Source organism: Nothobranchius furzeri, chromosome 2 (assembly GCF_043380555.1).
Source record: "Nothobranchius furzeri strain GRZ-AD chromosome 2, NfurGRZ-RIMD1, whole genome shotgun sequence".
Classification (NCBI taxonomy): Eukaryota; Metazoa; Chordata; class Actinopteri; order Cyprinodontiformes; family Nothobranchiidae; genus Nothobranchius; species Nothobranchius furzeri.
The window spans coordinates 4590661-4614157 of record NC_091742.1 but is presented as its reverse complement, the minus strand read 5'-3'; the positions used below and the strand labels follow the sequence as shown (position 1 = coordinate 4614157).

Genomic DNA, 23497 nt, shown 5'->3' with positions numbered 1-23497 from the left:
TACGAGGAGACAAGGGAACGGCCGCCCGAATCTCTACTAAGCATTCTGTCACGCCGATAGAATTGCCCTGAATAAATGCAACGATAACCAGCTGATGCAAAACTCCTTCAGAGTTATTGATTTTGAGACGCAAATCGTTCCACCAGTCGAGTGACCCAAGGAGACATCTCAGGACCAATTTGGCCGCACTAAGGTCCTTCTACCAACCTCGTGCCTGGAGGAAACCATCTCCACCTGACATCTCGGATCCAGAAGAGGGTCTCCTATACTGGGTGAGGTAGACATTCTGACAGATTGTGTTTGATGCTGTTCTTCCTAAGAAACAACTCAGTTAGCTGCAAAACCATCATTTCCAACCCAGAAGGTGCTTCTCTCTCTGAAAGAAACCTTCTGAGAACATTCACGCATCCAAAACTTGCATTTTCAATTTAGCTTTCATTCAGTCACAGGTTTGCCTTCAAACAAGTTTTAATATCAAATTGTCTGTTCAAAAATTGTCATTTCTGAATTGTCATTTTTTTAAAGCGTTAGTAATAAATTCTTAACTTTAAAAACCCTGACTCTCTTCTTGAAATTAAACATAGAATGGTGTGTATTTCTGGTTATTGAAAAAGCAAAGATTCCTTTATCTTCTGATTAAATAAATAAACTTTCGCTATTAAATTTCATTGTCTTAAATCAAACATTAATCTTTGGATTAAAATTAGACCAAGCTCGTTGGCATATGAACTTCTATCGAATATATAATATCCTAGATATTTATATATAATAGAAGCTTCATTATTAACTCGTTTGGATCTTTTCTCAGAATCTAACAACTGATGGAAAACAGTGTTGATTAGTATGTAGATTAACATGCTACAAGCTCTAGCTTGCTGTGCAAAATGTGCTTTTTATGGACAAGCAGCATCAGCGCCAATACAAAAACCATCAGAATAAATAATAAACTTCAAATTAAGGATGAATGTATAATTAGATGAAAGACAGTTGAAAAATTACAAATGCAGGCCTTTTACTAGTCATTTTACCATTTCTACCTCATTTATTTTTAGTTTATCTCACTACAACTTCATTTCATTTCTTTTATAAATTATTCTTTTGTCCTAACTTTGTCATCAGGGATGTGTATTGGCGAAATTCTGGTGATACAATACGTATCACGATAGATACGATATATCACAATATATCACGATACATTCTGTCAGACTATATTAGCAATTTTTTGGACTGAATTTACCGTAGGTAAATTCAATAAACAGTCCAAATTGATACTTAACATGTTTAAAATTAAGTATCTGAACCATAACAGAGGGATTTACATTTCAATGGTGGAAACAAAACCCATTGCACACTGCTGCCACCTAGTGGTCGGTGTTTGAATTGCACAAAAAGACAAGAAAATACACACGTTTGCATGTAAATTCTTCCAAAAATTAGATACACAGCTTTTGAATATAGATGTCAAGTCAAGTCAAGTCAACTTTATTTATAGAGCGCTTTCACATGGCCAAAATGGACAAACAAAGCGCTGTACATCAATAAAATGCAACACAACAGGACAGAGATATGACCATTAAAATACATTAATAAATCCATTAAAATACACTAAGAAATCCCTGTAAAATACCGTAATAAATCCTATAAAAATACAATAAGAAATCCATTTTAAAATATAGAACAAAAACCTGAGTGCCAGTTCACAGTCCATATCCGGCCTACTTCCCCCAACTTCAACGTCCAAAAGCCAGCGAGAACAGATGTGTTTTCAGTCTTCCTTTAAAAGTTTCTAATGACGTGGCCTGTTTTACATCAGCTGGCAGCTCATTCCAGAGACTTGGTCCAAGTACTGAAAAAGCTCGACTACCACGGGACTTCAGGCTGTACCTAGGCACAGTTAGTAATCTCTGGTCAGCTGACCTAAGGGAACGCACCGGGACATGCTGGTGGATGATATCGGAAAGATATTTAGGAGCCCCTGTGTTTAACGCCTTAAACACAAACAGGATGACCTTAAACCTGATGCGATAAAAAACAGGGAGCCAATGCAAGGCACGTAGGACTGGTGTAATATGTTCAGACCTCCTGGTAGATGTTAACAACCAGATGTAATATTGCAGGGGGAAAATTCACGATATATTGTGGTCTGTCCTGGGTGTTAGACTGGAGAACCTGGAGGAGATGTCGAGAGGAGAATGCTAAAAAAGCTTCTCTCTGTCATGGACAACCCCTCCCACCCCATGCACGCCCACATGATGGACCATCGAAGGACAAGCAGGAAAAGACTCATTGCCCCGAAATGCAGAACTGACCGCCACAGGAAATCCTTTGTACAGGTGGCAATAGGATTGTTTAACTCTTCCTCACCCTGTAGGTGATTCTCCTAATACTGTTACCTAGGTTACTCTGTGCCCTCACTGACTGTGCAATATTACCCAAGAGTTCTGATTGTAAATATGTTTTTATCCCCCCATCATATCATATGCTGCTACAAACCCATATTCTATTACACAATACTTTAATCACTTTTGTGAATCGCCTGCACCGACGGCTTAATTACTTATTCACAAGGATGCAGTCATGTATTTAATTATTGAGATATGCGATTGTTTGCTTTGCACTATCCTACATGGTACTACTGTAGATCTTTTTTATGTATATATTGTATATCATATTTCTATTTCACCTGTTCCTTTGTCTCTCCGACTGCTTTGAGCATGTACATGACACAAGAATTTCCCTCAGGATAAATAAAGTTGTTCTTATCTTATCTTATCTTATCTTATCTTATCTTATATTTTCGATACACAGCTTTTGAATATCGATATTGCTGGGAAAAATATCACGATGTATTGCCATATTGATATTTTCCTACCAACATGTCACATAATGTCCATGCTTAATTTTGTTATGATGTTATTTCTAGAACTTAAATTTGATCAGTTTAGAACATCCTACCATTTATTTTAATCTCTTCTTACTTTGCGAATCATTTAATTTAGATGTACCTCTTTTATTGTATTCCGCAAATAAACCGGGATATGCGTGAATAAGCACTAGCTTCTGTCTAGTTTGATTATGGTGACTGTATAAAACTCTTACTGCTGTGAATGCACAACTGATTCAAATGTGCAGAAATGCATCAAAATACACATTCATTCATTCGTTTGAAAATTTGGTGTACAGTGTAAAGACAATTTAAAACCAGCAGGGGGCGACTTGACACTAAGAAATGGATTCAGGGTGAGGTCACTCGTTTTGAGCTGTCAGCTACAGAACTGTCAGTACACAACGTGGTTTTACAAAAAATATAAACTATAGGATAAAGCACACAAAAAAACCATAATCACAATTAAAACGTGTTCATTTGTATACGTATGGGTTAAAACACGATTATAGAGCTTTTAGAGCTTCCAGTTGTCTATAGAAGTGATAAAGTTTGTAAAAGTTTTTTTTCCATATGACATTTCCACTTCATTCTCTTTTTCTCAGACTAACCCTGTTTTATTTCTGTGAGCCATGTTGGACCTGGACTACCTTTCCGGTTTCTCACCCTATCACTGGTCACTCCCTCCTCTGTGCTGTCAGCAGCTCTCTGCGCGGTTCAAACTTCTCCCTGAACAAGTTTCCTCTCCTTTACCCTTCTTTATTTCCCACCTTGTTCGGTTTTCTTAAACAACAACCCGTTTTTATAAGTTATTATCTGTGTCACGGCGTTGTCCGAGCGGGGCGAAGAGGAGTATTTTTGTCCGCCTTCAGTTGGAAGAACAGCGGGGACGAAGAGGAGGAGGGGGGGAAATGACCAGCTGAGGTCTGGAAATCTTGAAAACCGCTGGGCCTGTTTGGTTTGTTTTTAAATAATTAATCAATGCTGCCGCCATGGCGTTAAAGGTAAGCCTGCTAACTTCTTCTGGGGTGTTTTCATACTGCTAAGCTAGCTGTAACAGCCTGCTGTAGATTCAGCTGACAACAGTTGTTTAGTAAATGTTCGGAGTTGTAGTTTCTCTAGTCAACACTCAGCGAACTACACACGTCACATGACTAATAATAACGTCGTAATCGGTACATGCTTGTGTGTTACACACAAAAGTCTCATTTTATGCTAAACATGGAGAAAGTGTCTCAGTAAAAAGTGTCTTGTGACATTTTACTACCTCCCGTTACGGGTCACTGCTGCACCAGTTGCATTCTGGGAAATGTAGCCCATTAGTAGAAGTGGTCAAAGCATGACTAAATAAGTCATTTTAGCTTTATAAACTGAAGATATTACTCAGATAAACAGGAAACTTCATATAAATTTAAATTATAATAGATAGAATTTAGTATCTTTTCAATTATTCATTACTTTAAACATTTTATTGGTAATTGATGGTATATTTGTAGTTCTTTTCAATGAACTTCATATTTTGCAGCTACATCCTGCTGGAAAGCTTTTTAAATGATCAATTAGTACTAGATAGTTTATTATTTGGCAAAATGTAGATGCATACAACATTATGTAGAATTTGAGCTGGATTATTATTAATTTAATCGTTTAAAGATAAAGAAAACTGGTTGATGTTTTAAACTCAGCAAATACAATTTTGTCTCCCATGGTGGTGAAATTAAAATATGCTATTTAATATAATAACTATACATATTTTCTTCAGATCATTATAGTTATATTTTCATGGGAAAAATCCTATTAAATACTGATATTTTAATGCAAAATTCTAGCTAAAGCTAGCAAAATTAATGTTTTTGTTTGATACATTTAAAAATATTGTTAGAAATAATCCCAACTAGTATATGTGTGCCGTTTCAAGCTAGGTAAACCTTATTCAGTTGACAAATAAGTGTAAATGTACGTTAATAATTAATATAGAAAATCTAACATGCAAAAACTAAAAACCTAAAATAATACAAGAACACAAATTGAGTGGAATTTCAAGTTAAAGCAAATCTGTGCATAAGCTTTCATGGCACCTTCTAAGGAAGATTACTCTGCCATGTTAGCAGAACTAAGGTACTTTCCCTTTATGTAATTAAAAACATCTGTCCGGCTTTTTGGAGGTGGGCATAAAGTAAAATCTTTGTTCTGGTTTGCATTCAGCCTCTCTGGTTAATGAACAATTACTAGTTGATTCTTTTAGAGACTCACGACCTGCAGGGAGAAGTTTCTCCTGCTGATGAATAAATAATGTGTGTTTGCTTTTGCTGAGGGGGAAAGAACATATTAGTAGATGTGGGTCAGTGTGAGAGAACGTCTAGGCTGCTGTAATACACCAGATTTACTTCAGTTAAACCTGGAATTTTGTAATCACTCTTCAGAAAGTGACTAAAAGAACTAGTTTGGCCTGTTTTTCCCCCTGCTGATAGTAGTTTGCTAAAGACCTTGAAGTGTTCCAGCGTGTGTTAGCTCACACACAAACACACACCAGTCCCATTAGTCATCCTCTGGGTTTAATGGATTCCTTCTTGATTGCTTTTCAGGCACAGGTTTTATACGACTTCACAGCTGAGCCTGGAAACAATGAGCTGACAGTGAGAGAAGGTGAGACCGTCACCATCACCAACCAGGTAAATTTTACTGAAACTCCTAAAATGCAGAATTTCAGATGCTCACATTATAATTTATTCATTTGTTGGCCTTATAATTGCGTCTCTGTGTGCACACTACATTACAGAACACATGATCTCACGTCGTAATGAAGTGTTGTCACTATAAAACCTGAGCAACTATGGTGTCACTGCTGTAGGTCGCCAAAAGTTCAAAGTTTACTGACCTGCATAGTTGACTAATCTATCAGGAGCAGCTGTATCGATTGGTGAGATTGTCCTGTAGCGGGTAGGTTTATAGTTAACTAGGTTTTTGTTTCCTGGCTTTATCCAAAACTCCTCACTTCTATCTAAATGTTTTGTTGTGGATCTGATTTGTTCTTCAGCTATCAGCCCAGATGTCCTTGAAATGAAGGGCATCGTCCAAACTTTTTAAGCTCTATTTTGGGAGTTCAGAGTAATGAAAAAGTATGCTTAACTCAAGGAGAGAAGACGGTAATTTAATGAAGCAAACGTGATAGATATAAAGGTGTTTCATTAAAGTTAAAGGCTGTTTTCCCACAAACTCAAATGGCTGGTGTCTCCGTAGATATATAGCGAGTCTCTTCAGACGGTGCTTCTGCTGAGCAACGACATTATAACTTCTCATTAAAGCAGTGTGTGAACTTCTAACCGAACTTTTCACCAACATAAATAAAGCCTTTCTTAGTCATGTATTTAAAGAGCAAGTCACCCCCAAATCAACTTTTTTTTACTGATAAACTATATGAATGCGTGTCTAATCGTGCTGCAGACACATGTAGTCAAAAGTTTTTCACTTTAGTGCATTTTAGTTAAAATTTAAATGTTCTGCCTAAAACTGTCTGTGTTGTGCCGTTGTCTGGTAAAAACTCTGCACTGCAGTAGAATTTAAATCTGCCACCGCTATTGGCTAACAGGTACCCTAGAACGTTAGCTGTTACCATATGATGTCACAATGTCGTTGTGAGCCTGTGTGTGTGTGTGTGTGTATTTGATAGCGGCTCCGCCCTCTCGGTCTGCTAGGCAACAGCATTTGTTGCATTTTTCTAACATGAAGTGGGAGTGGAGTAATACTCTGGTAGGGGGTGACTCGCTCTTTAAAAAAATAATCGTAAGACATAATCAAGGTAGTTTTTTAAAGAGCAAGTTCGCTAAGAAACTGTTTTGTACTTGTTATCTTTTAAATACCAACAGTCACGAAGTTTAAAAGGCAGGCTGAACATGAAAATAATCTTCTACCTCTATTTCCTGCATTAGCCGCCAGTGGAAAATAGACGAGGAAACGGTCGGGTCAGAAAAGACTTACAGATCTACGTCACACTGTAAATTTGCCTTCATGGATTCACCCATCTTGGTTCACGACAGGGAAGGCTGTTGTTGTTTTAGTGTCCAGGAGAGCAGAGCACGTCTCGGCTAATAGAAGCTAACTTTAGCATTCACAACTCCACAACATGGCAGAACTCCTTCAGGCTTGTGTTATTTTGGGTGATAAAACATCAACGTTGCAGAGCAAATCAAGGCAGTGGAAGAGTCATGTTACTGTTAGCCAATCAGAGGCGAGATGATCATATATCGTCGTCGCCTTCCTCCGCTTATCCGGGTCCGGGTCGCAGGGGCAGCATCCCAACTAGGGAGCTCCAGACCGTCCTCTCCCCGGCCACCTCCTCCAGCTCCTTCGGCAGGACCCCAAGGCGTTCCCGGACCAGATTGGAGATGTAACCTCTCCAACGTGTCCTGGGTCGACCCGGGGGCCTTCTGCCGGCAGGACATGCCCGAAACACCTCCCCAGGGAGGCGTCCAGGAGGCATCCTGACCAGATGCCCAAACCACCTCAACTGACTCCTTTCGATCAGGAGGAGCAGCGGTTCTACTCCGAGTCCCTCCCGAATGTCCGAGCTCCTCACCCTATCTCTAAGGCTGAGCCCGGCCACCCTACGGAGGAAACTCATTTCGGCCGCTTGTATCCGCGATCTCGTTCTTTCAGTCATTACCCAAAGCTCATGACCATAGGTGAGGATTGGGACGTAGATCGACCGGTAAATCGAGAGCCTGGCTTTCTGGCTCAGCTCCCTCTTCACCACGACAGATCGGCTCAGCGTCCGCATCACTGCAGACGCCGAACCGATCCGCCTGTCGATCTCCCGATCCCTCCTACCCTCACTCGTGAACAAGACCCCGAGATACTTAAACTCCTCCACTTGAGGTAGGACCTCTCCCCCCACCCGGAGTTGGAAAGCCACCCTTTTCCGGTCGAGAACCATGGTCTCAGATTTGGAGGTGCTGATCCTCATCCCCAAACCATCCATACAGCACAATATCTCAATCCAAAATGACTTTCTATCTCTGACTATATGATCATATGTCATGGATATTAATGAGTAAGACTCCAAGTCCTGTTGTTTTCTGCTCTCTGCTCCTCCGGCTAACTTCTACTTACTGAAACGGGTGCACCAGAGCTTTTTTTTTCCCCATACAGAACAACTCACAAGACATTAACTTATCCTACATACCACAGCAAATATATCGAAAAATTGAGTGAATTAGAGCTTTAGGTGTCAAACTTCAAACAGAGATTGACCTGGTGTGGAAAAATAGTGAGAACTTGGATATAAAATGTGCTCTTAGGGATGAACACAGAGCACTAAACTGCAGTGCACTTTGAGTTGCAGATACTAGTTATAATGTTATTTCCACTGGTGTGTGTCCATTAAAGACACTCGTTTAGCTGGTTTTGACTTTATTTCAGAGCATCGGAGGTGGCTGGATTGAAGCACAGAACTCAAAAGGGCAGGTTGGACTGGTGCCTGAAGATTACATTGAGGTAAGATTCTCCGATAGTGATACAGCAGATGTTTTACAGCACACACAGTACTTTATCAGCAACAACTACAACAATAACAGTTGTTGTATGTTTTAAGGCTAACACGTTAGGCGAAGGATCAGAGCACAAATATAGTTTACTTTTTTAATCTGCGCTCTAACGTGCTATTTTGGTGTTATCTGGGCTCGTGTACACACACAGTTTGGCTGTTTCTTGCCTGACGTTCATAACAGGATGCGGCTCCTTCAGAGATTTTGCTGACTATAGTGTTTTTGTGTGTGTGTGTTCAGTAACTCTGACCTCATCATTTGGATGCCAAGTCTGATTAAAAGTCGAGTCTGTGATGCTAACAGTTTAGCTTATCTCTAAACACTTTCTGCAGGTCGTGTCTGTGTTTACATGTGAGAGACTGATGGAAACCACCAGCTTCATGTGGATGTGTGTTGCCTTCTACCAGATTCTTTTTTGATTCTGTGTCCAAATTCTAAAGGTTTACAGATAAGAGAATGGTCTGAAATAAATAAAGACATCTTAATTCCGAGACTTTCTGTGTTTTATTCTAATGACAAATTTAAGACCAGCTCAGTTGCAGTCGTAAGCAGCGAAGCATGTGCGTTGGTCGCTAGCTTGTGCTGTCATTGTTTGCAAATCCAGGAGAGGACTGCCAAGGAGATGATTATGTTGCCATCGTGGATTGTTCCTTTAGAAATCATTAAATCTCTCTTCTTTTGTCTGTCCCTTTTTTCTGTAGCTCAATAAGCAGTTTCCTGCATTCCAAGGAGCGGGAACCGCCGCACCTACTCCCAGTGTAGGAAACATAGCATCGCAGGATCTATCCATCTTCGATGCATTTGCACCTGCGTCAACGCCCGCCCAAAACCAGGTAATGAAGGAGCTGGTGCTTGAAACCACACTTCAGACACATAAAGTGTAATCGTCCACATGCTGAAGGTTCTTCACAAACGTGTGTGAAGCGGTGACGTTGGAGGAAAAGCCACAAAAGTAGAAGTTGATGACCAAATTCTTCTGATGTTTCTGCAGTTCCTGTGAACCTCAGATGCAGAAGTGAGAGTGGCTGCTGTATGAGGTCTTATTTCCAACCATAGCAGATTTTAGCTTTAGTAATGCCGGGCAGGAAGGAAATGAGCTCGCTGGAGTTCAGCAGCCAGGAAGTTCCAGAAATAAAAAAAAAAGGGTGCACACTGCTGGATCAGTGAAAAATAGGAGCCACAGCAGGAAATGTGTCAGCTTTTGTACTTGAGCACACTCCTGCAAGCTTCACCCCCACTCAGTATTCACCTGCACCGCAGGCGCTTTGTGATGATGTCACCTTCTGTTCCCCTCAAGGTGGATGCTGGGGCCTTGAGTGCCCTGCCGGACTCCCCCGACACCCCACTTTCCCCCTTTCTCTCGTCCCCTGAGGAGGTAACCGCCGCTTGGGGGGGTGAGCAAGAGGCATTAGTCCAAGCCTTCTTGTCCTCACCCCTCACCCCAAAACCATCTGATTGGTCTGCTTTTTTCCAAAAACAACCAAAGAAAGCATGATCTCGCCTTCTTCATTCACATCAGTGCTGACACACACATCACACCAATCAAATCCACTCTGAATGATGTGAATTAGCACCATTTATTCAGTCATCTCCTTAAATCTCACACAACTGAATCAGTTTTGCTCTCATAATTTATTAAAATGCCAATCACGTGTTGATTTATTTTTTAAACTCCACACACGAAGTTCTAGCTGCATTACTGTTCCCTTGCTGGTGACATTCCAGCTCTGAAACCGCGTTTGTATTACCCCGGGTTTCCACCGGAGCCGTCAGCAGCACGTTACTGCAGCAGCACGTCTTGCTTGCGTAAGCTGCTGCTTGGCCCTTCCCACGAGACGCGTAGCAGCAGGGGAGCAGCTGTCACCGACCGAGCACGTGACTTCGTCAGTAAACACAACAACAAGCAGGAGAAAACTACAACATGGTTTGTGTTTTATGTTCTGTCCGTTTTATAATCGCCAATACGGACCTGAAAAACAAAGGAGACCGCTAGCTAGGTGATAACTTCTCACAGGGCCGCACAGTTAGTAACCTTTTTTAAAAGTGAAGCAACCGGAAGGAAGTACGTTTCTTTATTCTGAAAATCTCGGGAGCTTCTCTCCATTTCCGCGTCCGATTTCCTGTCTTTCCTTCCCCAAAAATGTCGAACTTGACCCGTTTCAGAGGCGTCGCGCGTAGAAAATAGAACCGGCGCGTAAAGGCCGCGACATGCTGCTCCTGAGACGCGGCCGACTCGCGCTGCTGACGGCTGCTGACGGCTCCAGTGGAAAAGGTTCTGTTGACCACAGCGGTTCCTATCAGCAGCTGTGACGTGCTGCTGCAGTAACGTGCTGCTGACGGCTCCTGTGGAAACCCGGGGTTATGGTCATTTTCACCTGCAACACGCACACACACACACACTGTTGCATGCCTTTGCCTGCGAGTTTTAAAGCATGCTGTGCGTTTTTGGGATCACCAACACTAACATATTCCAAACGTGCACACGTCAGTCCTGTTAGAGGTTCGTTAGCAGTTGCAGCACATCGATGAGTTATCTCTCAGAGTGTGTCCCTGCTGTGGGCCAGATCTGCTCACGTGTTTGGAAAAGCATGTTGTTTTAAGACAACTGTCAACTTCTTATGAAACAGACTCTGTCTGTCCCCCCCACCCCCCCCCCCCACCCCTTTTTTTTTCTCCAGTACAGGCCTGCCTTTCATTCCTCACAGTTTCTTCTTTATGTGTCTTACAGGCCAGCAATGGCAATGATCCCTGGTCGGTGTGGAATGCAGATTCATCAGGGGGCTTCAACAACAACTGGGCGTCCAATCCTGAGGGCACTCCCGCTGACCCCTGGGGGTCTGCATCGCAGGGCCACCCTCAGGCGTACCAAGGCCCAGGTGAAAACTGATTTTATTTTCTCAGGAGCTGAAACTGTATGTGTGGATTCCTGGTCTTTTCATGCAGCACCTTTCCTTTTGCAGAACTCATTTCATCAGACCGTTAACAGGACGTTATGCTTAGTTGCATGTTTTGAGCTGTCATGGATAGCAGACTTACCCCAAGATTCCACTACCTCCGCTCCGCCCCCGCCTTCCGCAGCCGCTCGCTTCCAAACTCAATTTTCACTGGTACCCATTCTACAACGGCTCCGCTCCGGTGCAGAGACCTGAGGTGCGCAAACAGGCATGCGCGGTGTTTTTCGAGATCTTGCGATACAGTCCGAGCAATAAACGCGGAAGTTAGATCCAAACACCCGTTGTGTGGGAGAAGCATCGAAATGAACAGTTTAATCTGCCCATCATTTGTGTTGAGAGATCAGCAGTGTTTGGATCAACAAAGTGTGACTATTTTGATGGTGGAAACTTTTTTATGGCTTATTTTTGTGCATTTAAAGTTCAGCCGCCATTGATAGTTGTTAAAAGTTGTTAAACCTGTGCATATGAAACAAAAAATGCTTTTTGTTTATCGATTTATTGTGAAATAACGGGTGCTGTGCTTGCTCCCTTTCCTGTTGGGCGGTTGTGATTTCTGTCCATTGACTGCGGAGGTGCTCCGGCGTCCGGCAAAAATAGAATCGATCCTATTTTTGCCGGATGGCGGAACGGCGGGCGGCGCACTGCAGTAGTGGAACAACTCTGAATGACTACAACGGGACCGTTTTTGCTGCAGAGTTCGTGCCGGAGCGGAGGTAGTGGAATTTTGGGGTTAAACCAGTGTCATACCTAAGGCTGCCACCAGTAACTATTTTATATCAATATTCTTAATTTATTGATTATTCAATTAAATACGTGGCACACAAAAGTCAAATTCATCCTTTTAGTTTTTATTTTCAACTGTTAACTTTGAATTTTTTATGGTTACAAAAACATAATATTGACATAAACTAGAAATGATGAAAACTTAGAAGGAAATTCCTGACTAAATAAAATAATTGAGACACGAAAGCTCGATCTGACTATTAGTTGTGTAAATTTAATTCCTTTACTTATTAAAGATTCCAGCAACACCAAAGAAAGGCAACTCACACCAATGTTGTAAACGTTACTTAACTGGCTTTATAAAGTGTTTATGTTCAGCTGGAATGCTCTCTGGAACCATAAACAAAGATAATACATTTGAATGAAGCTAAATGGATAGTCATGTGGATGTGTGGCTGTATTCTGTGGAGTAAGCCCCATAAACTGTCCTCCTATAGGAGTCAAAGATCTTGTTTGAAACAGCCGAGCATGTGATCTGCATCTGTAGCAACAAGAAACAAGCTGCGTGTGTCTTTGGTGAATCTGCAAATGTGTTTATTCATTATTAAATAAACTCCTGTAGAAGACATCTGTCTCAGAGCTTCACCCACAGCGGCTATTTCTGGTTCGCTAACAGACGCTAATGTACCCAAACTGGTGAATGTACCTGTCATTATTATTATAAAATCCAGTTTCTGGACCAAATTCTTTAAAAGACATCATTTTAAAAACGTTTAAGGATGCTTGGAATGAAATATTTTACCGGCTTTAAATGTGTTTTTAGGCCAGTGAAACATAAAATTAAATTATGAGTAGTTCATGCATAACTCATAAAAATAAAGTTTAAACTTGTCACAATATAAATTAGATCTTTAAAGTAACACTAAGCTGTTTGGGGTGGCAGCAGCTCAACAGGTTGAGCGGGTTGTCCAGTAATCGGAAGGTTGCAGGTTCGATCCCGGCTCCGGACAGAGAATTCTGCTGTTGTGTCCTTGGGCAAGACACTTAACCCGTCTTGCCTGCTGGTGGTGGTCGGAGGGGCCGGTGACGCCTGTGCTCGGCAGCCTCGCCTCTGTCAGGCGCCCCAGGCCAGCTGTGGCTACATCGTAGGTCATCACCATCGGTGTGTGAATGAGTGTGTGAATGGATGAATGATACACTGTAGTGTAAAGTGCTTTGGAGTCCTTACTCTGAGAGGTGCTATACAAGTGCGGGTCATTCATCATTTCCTTCTCTGCCCTGCTGGTTGAAAGGGGAATTATAAACAACCCTGCTGTAGCTAGCGCTAACAACGAGCTAACGCTAACATTAGCCTCTTAATATGATGTGCACTCCGGTTTTAGTGATTTGCTTTGCCTCAGAAGACATTACTCTCTTACTTTTACTTCCGGGCTCAGCCACGATGTCAACAACAACAAACAAACTTTTTTTCTTCTACTACTTTTTATTGATGATCAGTGAATCGAAAAAGCTAACCACTAGCATTACAGCTAACAGCCATAAAGCAGGTAAAGAGCACCCTCTAATTTTATGTTTATGTTTATTTATTTGGCAGACACTTTTATCCAAAGCGACTTACAATTTATAACCTATAGGGCATGTTGTGATCTGTGGGGGAAACCGGAGTACCCGGAGGAAACCCCACGCATGCATGGGGAGAACACGCAACTCCACGCAGAAAGGCCGCTGCCGAGTTTCGAACGTGCAACCTTCGTGCTGCGAGGCAACAGTGCTAACCACTGCACCACCATGCAGCCTCTAGAACACCTACCTGCTCCACAAAACCGTTAAGTGCAGTATGAGGTCAGCAGAGGGCTGCTAGAGCCCGTGTCCAGCCCGGCCCGAGGGGGTGGAGCCCCAGCCCGACCCGGTCCGAAAAGGTTTTCAGGATTCTCTGGCCCGAGCCCAAGCCCGACTTTTTTTTTTAACCTTTCATAATGTTTTAGCGTGATAGGATGCTCAGCATTCTAATTCTCTGCGAGAAGCGTTCTGCAGTAAAAAAAAAAAAAAAAGAAAAAAAAGAAATAAAGAAAAACAGCATCAATGCAGCTTTTTTTCTAACAGAGCGTATTTTTCAAGCGGCAGATGAAATTTACAAACACTATATTAATTGGATGCGTTTGTAAATGTAATCTGCTCTGAAAATGCGCTCTTGTGCAATTAGAAAAAAAAAGCAGCATTCTAATTTTCTAACTGCAGAGCGCATTTTCAGAACGGCAGATTAAATAAATGCCCCCAATTATAATAGCGTTTGTAAATTTAATCTGCCGCTCTGAAAATGCGCTCTCCAGTTAGAAAAAGAAAACCGCAATGAATGCTGTTTTTTTTTTAACTGCAGAGCGAATTTATTCACAGAAAAATAGAATGCTGCCGTTTTCATGAGAATAAACAAACGGTTTCTGACACATCAAAGTGGACATAAAATGGCATATTAGAATAGGGGCACATGTTTCAATCAGCAGTTTGAGAATTCGTTTATATAGGCGCATTTATAAACCACACAAACCTTAACTGAGTTAACGGTGCCGGTGCGTGAGAAGCAGGCAGGTGCTGCTGTGTTCAAGTGTTTCATTTTTTTCTTTTCTTTTTTTGTTATGAATTCGATTAAAAATAAAAGCGCCCGGCCCGTGTCCGAGGTAATTACACAGTCGTTGGCCCGAGGGCCTAGGGCTTCAGTGCAGGGCTCTACTGCAGAGGCCTTTTCAGGATGAAGATGGTCAATCACTCAAACCTACTTTTGAAGGAATTGCTGAAAGTGTTAAAACTGTCCAGTGTTACTTTAATGTCTCCTTTTAGAAGTCCTACTCTGGGCTGCTCCAGCATGTGGACTCTGCCATCTGGGCAGAATTCCTGTGGAAAAGTTCGACTCACTAAATGACTCATAGACAAGTCGCTTCATCTGGATTTTAAAGTTTCCGCTTATTTTTTTGAAAGGAGAAAGTAAACAATGTTGCTGGGAGAAGAAAAATAACCTGTTCCTTTTCCCCTTTTTAGTCAGAGACATCTACCCTTACCCCTACCTTATCGATTACACAGGTATTCGCTTATTGTCTGGTGGATGTTTCGTGTGTGAACAGCTATAAAAGATTTCTTTGTTTTTAACAGCGTGTGAAATTTAAGAATGACCTCATTAAGTGTTGTAAAATGAAAACGTGTTTGTTCAAGTGTTTTGTATTGAAATGCATTGTATCTCTGCAGAGAGGTGCAGAAATACAGCCTCAGTTCTTACTGTGTTAATATTAAAAAGTAAACTCAGATGTGTGGTTTTGTGTTTGGCATTAATCTGACTAAATGCATGCAAGAAAACTGATCAAATTAGAGTTTTTCAACCTTTTCAGTGCAAATATTGTCAGAAAATCAGGTTGAACCACTTACGTCTGTTGTGCAAAACTGAGAAGTGGAAACTGATTTTGGCAGCTGATTTAGAGGCTCTGTGTGAGCATCAACCAAAGGATGCATGTGTGCTTTTTATAATACCGTCATAAACAACCGTACCCAGGTACAAGTTTTACCCACTGCAACACCAGAACTGAAATGTGGTGGACTGTTATAGCTAGACTCTGGTTTCAGGCTATTGAGGCCAACAAGCTCCACAAGGCTGCATGCTCTCAGCTCAGTAAAAACAAACTAATCTGAAGGAAACCTGGTTTGTTTCCCTTTAAGAATCAATAAAAAGTTAACTTTAAGGTCTTGTGTTGTATGACACTAACAACTCGTGAATCCTTCCGCAGGCGCCGAGTTGGACGAGTGGGACGATGAATGGGATGACATGAAGTCCACTGGCGGTTATGCAGAATCCGAGTCAGGAGAAAGTGGAGCGATACAAAGAGGAGGAACATCGATGAAAATATCCCTCAATAAGTGAGGAGTTATGAGGCAGAGAAAAACCTGTCCACGTATTTTTTTAACACCAAAAAGGTGTAAGAGTGAAGATTTTTTTTTTCTTTCTACAGGTTTCCAGGTTTCTCCAAGTCGGGTCCTGAGCTCTACCTTCTCTGCAAGCAGCTTCCAAAAGAAAAAGAGAAATTGACAATATATGTAGGTTTATGTTAGTTTTCCTTAAATATTGATACAATTTTGTACAATTGATTTAAAAAAGTACAAAATTTAGCTTCATCTGATTGAAGTACACAGCACCGGTCCTCTCCCTCCCATATGCAACTCTTTCATATTTTTCAATTATTTTCTTGAGCCAGTATGTGCTAAAATGACTCTTTACAAGGTGGTCAGACCCCCACTGCCCTCTGTGGCCAGAATACCGTATTTGCAACTTCAGACTGGCGATCCGCCACCTGTTGGACTTAGAGAAAAATGGAGCGGACTTACCTGGTGCTGCAGTCTGGTTCCAGGACATTTCCTGCATGTTTGAGATCGGTATCACACCTGGTTTGTTTAATTTAGTGATGAATCACTCCTGTGGACCATAATGAAGGCTGTGGAGATGTTTCAGCTGATTTGTTTAATTTAGTGGGCGACGGTGGCACAGGAGTTAAGTGCTCGCCCCGTAATCGGAAGGTTGCAGGTTCGAGCCCCGCTCAGTCTGTCGCTCTCATTGTGTCCTTGGGCAAGACACTTAACCCACGTTGCCTGCTGGTGGTGGTCGAAGGGACCGTGGCGCCAGCGCTCGGCAGCCTCGGCTCCGTCGGTGCGCCCCAGGGCAGCTGTGGCTACACTGTAGCTCATCACCACCAGTGTGTGAATGTGTGAATGACTGATTGTGTTGTAAAGCGCCTTGAGGGGTTCCAGGACTCTAGAAGGTGCTATATCAAATACAGGCCATTTACCATTTATCATTTTAGTGATTAAGGTGTTAAAAAGACAAACGCACAGCGAGGAGGTTTCATTTTCGGTTTGACCACCGATGATTAATAGTGGACACTACGGGGTGCTTAAAGCAAGCAGAACTGCAAAGTGTGCCTTTAAGTTTGACGTGTTTGTGTGTGCTTTTGTGTCTGTTCCATGTGCAGATGGGAGAGGTCGGCCCAGTGTGGTCCTACCCCGACACCCAGCTGGACTGTGTCGTAGCTGATCCCAAAAAAGGCTCAAAGATGTACGGCCTCAAGAGCTACATCGAGTACCAAATCACCGCCAGTGTAAGCATGCAGAACCGTTTCCATCCCTAGGGATGGGTACCTTTGACATTTGAATCGATCCGGTACAAAGTCCCGGTACCTATGAATCGATACCGGTACCTAACGTACCAGTTTTAGATACTTTTGAGTGTTTAATATTTTAATTCTCTTTTATAATAAAATACATATTTTTCTCAGTATATGACCATAATTGATAAATATCACGATAAATAACATTCAACTGTTTGTATTTTAACATCGTCCTTGTAGTTTTATAAGCTGATAATTAAACTGAAGCAAACATCTTTACTGTGAACTAAATTTACCGTGTATCTTCATTCCTTTTGCTGTCCTTTTTCATTTGATTTTTCCTACTGGGAAGTTAGAATTTCCGAAGAGAAAGCGAACGCACCATTAGCTGATAACAATGGCGGCAATGGAAGCTAACATATCAAGCTAACGTTATCTTAAACATTTTATTTACCTACCCGAGCAGATTAAGATGAGGATGTCTCACTTAGATCGTTGTCGCTGGTTTCATCATCACCCAATTACCCATCACATTTAGTGAAGTGGACCCAAGCGTTAGCGTGCGTTCTTTCTACCATGCTGCTCTGTTTACAACTCGCTCGCAGCGAGCGACGACATAACGCTCTTGCGCATGCGCAGCTGTCTTGGCAAGTTCTCTTTATGAACGACGGGTACCGAAACGAGGCACCGTTTGAAATGACGTGAATCGGTGCTCAGTCGGTACTATGGAATTTGGTCGGTACCTTAAAAAGTACCGAATTCGGTACCCATCGCTAATCCTAACCACCTTATATCATTTTTACTAACCTGCTCCTTGTTCTTGGTTTGCAGACCACAAATCGTCCCGTCAATCATAGATACAAGCACTTTGATTGGCTGTATGAGAGGCTCCTGGACAAGTTTGGGTCAGCCATCCCCATACCGTCCTTACCGGACAAGCAGGTGACAGGTGAGCTCCTCACCCCACCCTAAAGTGGTTCATCATGAGGTTTCAGTTACAAATGAATAAAGACTATTCTCGATGGTTTTAGGTCGTTTTGAAGAAGAGTTTATTAAGATGCGTATGGAGCGGTTGCAGGGTTGGATGACCAGGATGTGCAGACACCCGATTATTTCTAGCAGCGAAGTATTCCAGCTCTTCCTCACGTACAAGGATGAGAAGGTACGATGGGGTTTCTTTTTAAGTGTAGCATTAGCTTGTAGTTGCCATTAATCACCTCACTGAGAAGATGCTATGATTGGTGCAGGACTGGAAGACGGGCAAGAGAAAAGCAGAGAAGGATGAGACGGTTGGAGTGATGATCTTTAGCACGATAGAGCCTGAAGCTCCAGACCTGGATCCTCTAGATGTGTGAGTTAAATCAAGCTCATGGACCTCATGAAGCAGTGATTTACGTCGTGTTTGAAGTTCAGCTCATGCATTTTTCTCTGACAGGGAGAAGAAATGTGAACAGTTCAGCCGGTTTACCAAAGCCATGGACGACAGCGTGAAGGAGATCCTGACGGTGGGACAAGAGCACTGGAAGAGATGCACAGGACGTACGTTCACTTAATGAGTGTTTACCGCACACAGGCCACGCCTCTTTTTAGACTCTAATTTTTATTTACGCCTTTTTAAAAAAAACATCAGTGTTTTGTAAACTTGAACTAATCCACCCTCTGCTGTTTTTTCCAGCTTTGCCAAAAGAATACCAGAGAATAGGAAAAGCCTTCCAAAACATGTCTACTGTCTTCACCAGCAGTGGATACCAAGGTACGGAGGAAAGGTTTTCCTTTGAAATGTCCGAAGAAAGAATTAAGGACAAGCAGATGCTACAAATGGTGCACAGATGCTGTTGGCTAACGTCTTCATTCCTGCTCTTCTGCAGGTGAGTCCACTCTCACTGACGCCTTGACGGCGGCGGGGAAAACGTACGAGGAGATCGCCCAGTTGGTGGCAGAACAGGTTGGTTCTTATGTGAAACGTTGTGAAGAAGTAGCAGAGTTCTCTTTGCTGCAGCTGGCCCAGTTTCAGGTCCAAACCACATCAGGCTGTATTTCTGTGGCTTTGTCTCTTCTGCTAACGACGGTCTGTCTATCTTAGATGAAGCAGAATGATTCAACAGTTTCAGTTCTGTCCAGGTTTTTTTCAGTGTTATTTGCATGTCTTCTGCTTTCTGTCAAAGCAGATATGTAAGTGATTATTAAAGGTTCTCAGTGCTTCACTTAGACTTTGTTTTTCAGCTCAGCAGTTAACACCATCTGTATCTCTAAATGTTTCCTGAACACAGCCGTTTTTAAAATGTGCTAAATTAGCTGTAAACCTGTTTCTCTTTATTCTGCACCACAGTACAAAGTTTAGATTACTCCTGATTTCACTCGTCAGTGTTTTCCTTAAAGGCGTGGAACACTGAAAAACATTTTTTTAATTATTATTACTGATTATAATCAGTCAATCTGAGTTTTTCATGCAGACTGAACATGAAAATAGTCTCCTACACCTATCTCCTGCATTAGATTCTGATTAAAGAGAGTGAAACGCTCAACATTCATGGACTCACCCATCTTGACTCACGATGGGGAAGGCTGTTGTTGGTTTAGCCTCCAGGAAACAGCAGAGAACGTCTCAGCTACTAGAAGCTAATCGTTAGCATTAGCAACTCCACCACACAGCAGAACTCCTCCAGTGTTGTGATGTTTGTGGAGATAAAACATCAACATTGCAAGTCAGTTGATGTCCAAATATCAGGAGTAAGACTCCAATACCTGCCGTCTGAAGCTCAGCAGTGATGTGGCTCACTTCCAGCACCTTAAAATGGTGCACTGGTGTTTTTCTGCCCCAGAGTATGTTTTACATTTAGGCATTTATTCCTACTAGAAACCACTGCAAATGTATGGATTAGACACGTGTTCAGCAGCTTTAACAATCTGGCTGTTTTAAATCAGAAATCTGTCATTTTTGTCAGAGGACACAATCTAGAGGTGGAAAAATTCACTGCACCTTAAGCCCCTCTCCCTACTTCTGTGATTGCAACTCCTCTCGTTTGTGAACACACACTTCAAGTCTGCCAACAAAGTAAAAACACATAGTTTTACAGTTATTATTCTTGTGTTATATATTTCTTTCCCTTTTTTGCCATTTAGATGCAAAATATAAAATAAAAGGGTAACTTGGTCGTCGTGTGTAATAAAGTTTTTTGGCTTTTTTGGTGTCTTCAGCAGCTTCCAGATGAAGGATTCATTTGGTAAGCTTGTGTTGATGCTGACTAGTTTAGTGATGGACATATTTACTTCATCTGGTCCAGGATGCAGGTGGATTACCCGCTGTCCATCTGAACCCGTGTGGCTGCCATCTGAGTGACTTAAAACTTCCCTTCATTCTCTCTTATCACCTTCTTCCACGACTTCCTGCCCTGGAGATAAACTTGGCTGTTTTTGTTCCTATTTTCAGTTCCTACTCGAGGATCTCACCTTTTCCCTTTTACATTCATCTTTTCTTGTTTGTCTCTTTTTTTTTTTTAGCCAAAGAAAGACCTTCACTTCCTCATGGAGACCAACAATGAGTACAAAGGTCTTCTAGGATGTTTCCCAGACACCATCGCAGTTCATAAGGTACAAACTCACCTTTATCACAAGAAATACACGTTAAATCAGCCGATGCTTCATAAACCGCTGCAATAACAGGTGAAATAAAAGAGTTTTTCCTCTTCCAGGCTGCGATCGAGAAGGTGAAGGAGGGGGACAAGCTGGTGGGCACCAATAAAATCACCGCTCAGGAAAAAGGCACCATGGCCAAACGTCTCAGCACCATGTCTTACGCCTTACAAGGCAAGACTCTGTCTCCGTCTGAGACATATCCCTGCTGCGGTTTATCATCCTACGTAGTCTGAGCTCCTCTGATTTCTCTTCTTTGCTACTCAGCTGAGATGAACCACTTCCATAACAACCGAATCTACGACTACAACAGGGTCATGCAGTTGTACCTGGAGGAGCAAGTCACGTTTTACGAGACAGTAAAGGCCTCAAAAGGTAGATTTGAATGTGTTGAAGTAAACTTTATGGCTGAAACGTTTCTTTTGGGACTCCGCAGATCGCTGCCAAGCTGAGACAAGCACACAGCCAGTTCACTACGATGTGAGCGGCGGCTCACTACAGGACTAAACCGCCCCGATGGCGTCTGCTCCTTTACTCATCTTTTCCTGCTTGTGCCAACCGTCGCGCCTCTTCCTGTTGCTTCCCACCGCCGCTCTTACACGATGATTGGCTGGAGGATTGTACATAAACCCTTTGTTCCGGTTCATCTTCCTCAGCTTGTAACACAGGAAGTCATCATCCTTGTAAACTGTGATATTAGAATCTAATAGACGAGTTTTAGGGTGAAAACGTCACACCTGACCCTGCTGAAGGAATGCTAGGCTCTTTTCAGGTATACAGGAAACGGCATCTGTCTGCAAAACCTGGTTAAATGACTTTCTGATCCCAAAGCTGTTTTCTGATTTCTCACTGGAGACGACAAAGAAGTTCATTAATGTTCATAAAGCCTGAGTCAACGACGTTTCTTTATGAATTCAGACAAAAGCAAATTATTGTCCTTTTCATGTCCACTGCTGGCAGTGCCTTACCCCCTTTTCCCCTCTCGTGTTTCCTCAAAAGCTAACAGGAAACTCCACCTTCTTCCCGCTTTACTTGAATGATCTTCCTCCACTTTAAGAAGTGCTCCTATTAGCTCCAGCCCCTTACTTGTATCTACAACCACACAGAGTTTCTCTCATTATGACAGAAGAAAATGTGAAATAAGAACTAGAATCGTTGTTTGAGGTAAAAGTGTCGACAATGATGCCACTTTCTTGCTTTTTGCATTTTCAATTGGCTTCTAATTTTTGTTTTCTTATTGCTTCATACATTTAAATATATATGCATAAATTTATATAAATATGTATTCTAATTGAGCTGTCAGGTGCCTGTTTTTGTCATTACAATATTTTATGTATAGAAATATAGTGTCATTGAATAAGGAGCAACAGTTGATTTGTTAAACAATGATTTGTATTCACTGGGATGTCCTCACTGGGGCTGAGTCTAGTTTTGGACGTGGCTCAGAATAAAAATCAGTTTGTTGTACAAAGAGTTTGGTGTCTCATTTGGCCGGTGGCTGCGATCAGGTGCAGCGACGTGTTTGAGCCTAAAATACCCTTTTTTAATTTAAACCCACAACTTTGTCTGTTAATGGATTTTGAGAAATGTTAGAAATATGTTAGAAATTGGTTTTGAAAATACTCAAGGTCTTTCTTTCACAGAAATATCACAAATACTTTTCCTATTTATTCATATTGTTTAAGAGTTCACCCGACACTAAAGTGTCTTTCACTTCAGTTTAGAATGAAATATTTTACATAATTTTAAGTTTTGTAGCATGCTAAATATATTTGAATTCAGAATTTTGTTTTTATAAAACAAAAATTATTTGCACATATTTTTTATAGAAAACATGTAATTTATTGTTTAGTCATTATCTGGCACAAACTACAGTAAGAACAAATAGTTGTTCATTTCTCTTTTTTTTAAAGGCGACGTGTAACTTGTACATATGTAATATATTTTTACATATGTTATAATAGTTCTGTGGTCCATACCAAACACGTTCATGAAGTTCTGTACTCTAAATCCGTCTCGTGAAGCAATTTCAGCAGTTTTATTCTTGATGTTTTCAGTACCTTCCAGAATGAGCCGTTTAGGGGCTCTGTAACTTTAACCCCCAAATTCCACTACCTACGCTTCGCTCCGACACGAACGCCGGAGCAAAATCGGTCCCGTTGTAGTCAATCAGAGCAATTCCACTACTGCGGCCGTGCTCCGGCAGTGCGGCGCCGTGCGCCGCCCTCTGTTCCGGCGTCCGGCAAAAATAGAATCGATCCTATTTTTGCCGGACGCCGGAGCACCTCCGCAGTAAATGGACAGAAATTACAAACGCCCAACAGGAAAAGGAGCGAGCACAACTTCCGTTTTTCACAATACATCGATAAACAAAAGGCGTTTTTTGTTTCATATGCACAGGTTTAACAACTTTTAACAACTATCAGTGGCGGCTGAAGTTTAAATGCACAAAAGTAAGCCATAAATACAGTTTCCACTATCAAAGTATTCACACTTTGTTGATCCAAACACTACTGATCTCTCAACACAAATGATAGGCCGATCAAACAGTTCATTTCGATGCTTCTCCCACACAACGGGTGTTTGGATCTAACTTCCGCGTTTATTGCTCGGACTGTA

General features: G+C 41.8%; 1 protein-coding gene across 4 annotated transcripts; it reads left to right on the top strand.

Annotated features, from left to right (window-relative positions):
* The first annotated feature begins 3037 nt into the window (after positions 1–3037).
* Positions 3038–22351, top strand: snx9b (sorting nexin 9b). 4 transcript variants are annotated; one of them, XM_015947294.3, is made up of 19 exons: positions 3038–3888; positions 5470–5556; positions 8303–8377; positions 9129–9260; positions 9725–9802; positions 11156–11303; positions 15875–16004; positions 16097–16181; positions 17111–17236; positions 18077–18194; positions 18277–18407; positions 18493–18596; positions 18681–18784; positions 18921–18998; positions 19114–19190; positions 20747–20836; positions 20938–21052; positions 21146–21237; positions 21315–22351. In XM_015947294.3, the coding sequence occupies exons 1-19, from the start codon at positions 3877–3879 to the stop codon at positions 21360–21362; spliced, it is 1830 nt and encodes a 609-aa protein (XP_015802780.1). In that variant the 5' UTR covers positions 3038–3876; the 3' UTR covers positions 21363–22351. The 4 variants fall into 4 exon arrangements, with proteins under 4 accessions (XP_015802780.1, XP_015802782.1, XP_015802779.1 ...); XM_015947296.3 differs by lacking the exon at positions 9725–9802; XM_015947293.3 differs by having other exon boundaries at positions 21146–22351.
* The last annotated feature ends 1146 nt before the right edge of the window (positions 22352–23497 follow it).